The 1962-nt window shown below is 23.1% G+C and overlaps 2 protein-coding genes across 2 annotated transcripts; one reads left to right on the top strand and one right to left on the bottom strand.

Moving 5' to 3' along the window:
* Nucleotides 1–161: 161 nt before the first annotated feature.
* On the top strand, nt 162–922 carry Phum_PHUM137160 (uncharacterized protein; the record flags this gene model as incomplete). The annotated part of the gene is made up of 4 exons (XM_002424539.1): nt 162–164; nt 310–408; nt 565–748; nt 828–922. 4 exons carry the CDS (start codon nt 162–164, stop codon nt 920–922), a joined length of 381 nt encoding a protein of 126 aa, XP_002424584.1.
* A 393-nt stretch (nt 923–1315) lies between these two features.
* Phum_PHUM137150 (NADH-ubiquinone oxidoreductase 13 kDa-A subunit, putative) lies at nt 1316–1923 on the bottom strand (the record flags this gene model as incomplete). The annotated part of the gene is made up of 3 exons (XM_002424538.1): nt 1316–1378; nt 1525–1701; nt 1786–1923. The coding sequence occupies 3 exons, from the start codon at nt 1921–1923 to the stop codon at nt 1316–1318; spliced, it is 378 nt and encodes a 125-aa protein (XP_002424583.1).
* Between the last annotated feature and the right edge of the window lie 39 nt (nt 1924–1962).

Here is a 1962-nt window from a genome sequence, read left to right as displayed (position 1 = left end):
CATAATTTGTAGTAATTTAAAAGTTTTCTTCTCATAGTTTTTGTAAATTTGTTATTTTATTACGCACATTACTTATGTAAATAAAATTTATATATTTTTTTTTTTTTTTTTTTTTTTTTTAGCTTCCACTGTCACTTTTAAAAACTGCCCAAAATCATCCAATGGTATGTACAACCTTACAACTCGAATAAATGTTAATTTTTTTAATTTTTTAAAATCACTACTATTAAAAAAAAAATTTAATATATATTGTAGTTAATTTTTCATTTTTTATTATCACATTTATATTAAGTACTTTTTTTTTTTTAGTTAGTTGAACTCAAAAATGGTGAAACTTACAATGGTCATCTAGTGAGTTGTGATAATTGGATGAATATTATTCTAAGAGAAGTTATTTGCACTTCTAGGGTAATTATTATTGTCTAATAAGTATAATTATTCTTAATTTGCCTTCTAGTATGTTTTTAAACATAAAAAAAATTTTAAATTTATTATTATCATTAATTGACATACTAATGTTTATTATTATCATTTATTTATTAAAAATTAAACAACTTTTATTAGGATGGAGATAAATTTTGGAGAATGCCTGAATGTTACATAAGAGGTAGTACAATCAAATATGTAAGAATTCCTGATGAAGTAATCGATATGGTTAAAGAAGAAGCAGTTTTAAAATCTAGGGGTAGGGGAGAATTGAAAAACAGAAGTAATTCAAATCAAAGAGGAGGAAGAGGCACTGGAAGAAGTATGTACTGAAAATGAAAAAAAAAAAAAATGTATTTTTGTTTATTGTTAATATTAATTTACATATTTTTATTGCACAGATCAATTTGGGGGTAGAGGGAAATCTAGCATCACTAGAAATTCTAATTCAGTTGTTCGAAACAATCAAAATAAAAGCAAAAGTAGAATGGATTAATAACATTATTAATTTTATTGTTTTTCAAGATGAGTGATATAGTTATCACTATTGATTTTTTACAGAAGAATGTATTAAATTGTACAAGAAAAAATTTATTTAAAATCCTAAGAAGAAAAAAATTTAATTTTTTTCTAAAATTTCTTTTGATTTACATTAATTTATTTTGATATAAATTTCTTATAATCATGTTAAAAACTAAGTTTTTCAGTTAATTATTCTGGTGAAAATTATTTTATAATAAAAAAAAAAAAATTTTTTTTAATCATTTTAGAAGATAATTAAAAATTAAATTAAATTATATATTGAAGTACTTTTATTTTATACTTTACTTTATTTTAATTCTCTACAAACTTACAAATAAAACTGCAATTATAATAAGTTAAATTTTTGTTATTCACAATCTTTATAAAATCTTAATCCACAATACAGGCATGAATGATATCCTGGCTTGTCCTGTAAATAAATTTTTAAAAATAATAAATTAAAAATATTTGTAAAAGATCTTCTTTTTTTTTTTTTCAACCTACATCTACATCTACATAAATATATGCATATCTTACAAAAAATGTACAAAATTTTTAGCAAGAGAAAATTTATACCAGATTAATGTAAACTTTGGGATGACCAGTTGGCCCACTGCCTCCATCACAGGATGTCACTCTTCCTTTAACCGGTATTGGTGGAATTTCAGCTATTAATTTTACAGCCCAATTAGGATTTACTTGCTTAGATTTATTTACGAATCTTGCAAGTCTGTAATCGCTTTCTTCCCATTTCTGTTAATTACATATATATATATATATAAATTTAATTATCAAATTTATTTTCATATTTTATTTTAATTTTTCATGCGACTTTACTTGACCAGTATGTGTTTCTTTTTCCACTGATTCCCCACTGCACGAAGATGAAAGTGATTTCTGAGATACAATACTACAACATCTTTTAAAAAGTAAAACCTTTCGTTTGTCGTAAAAACTAACCAATTTAGACGCCATATTGGAATTATATAAATTTCGTCTGCTTTCATTAGCTAC

The sequence above is a fragment of the Pediculus humanus genome, genomic scaffold (genome assembly GCF_000006295.1).
Source record: "Pediculus humanus corporis 1103172107481 genomic scaffold, whole genome shotgun sequence".
Lineage (NCBI taxonomy): Eukaryota > Metazoa > Arthropoda > Insecta > Psocodea > Pediculidae > Pediculus > Pediculus humanus.
This window is presented reverse-complemented; position numbering and strand designations above follow the sequence as displayed.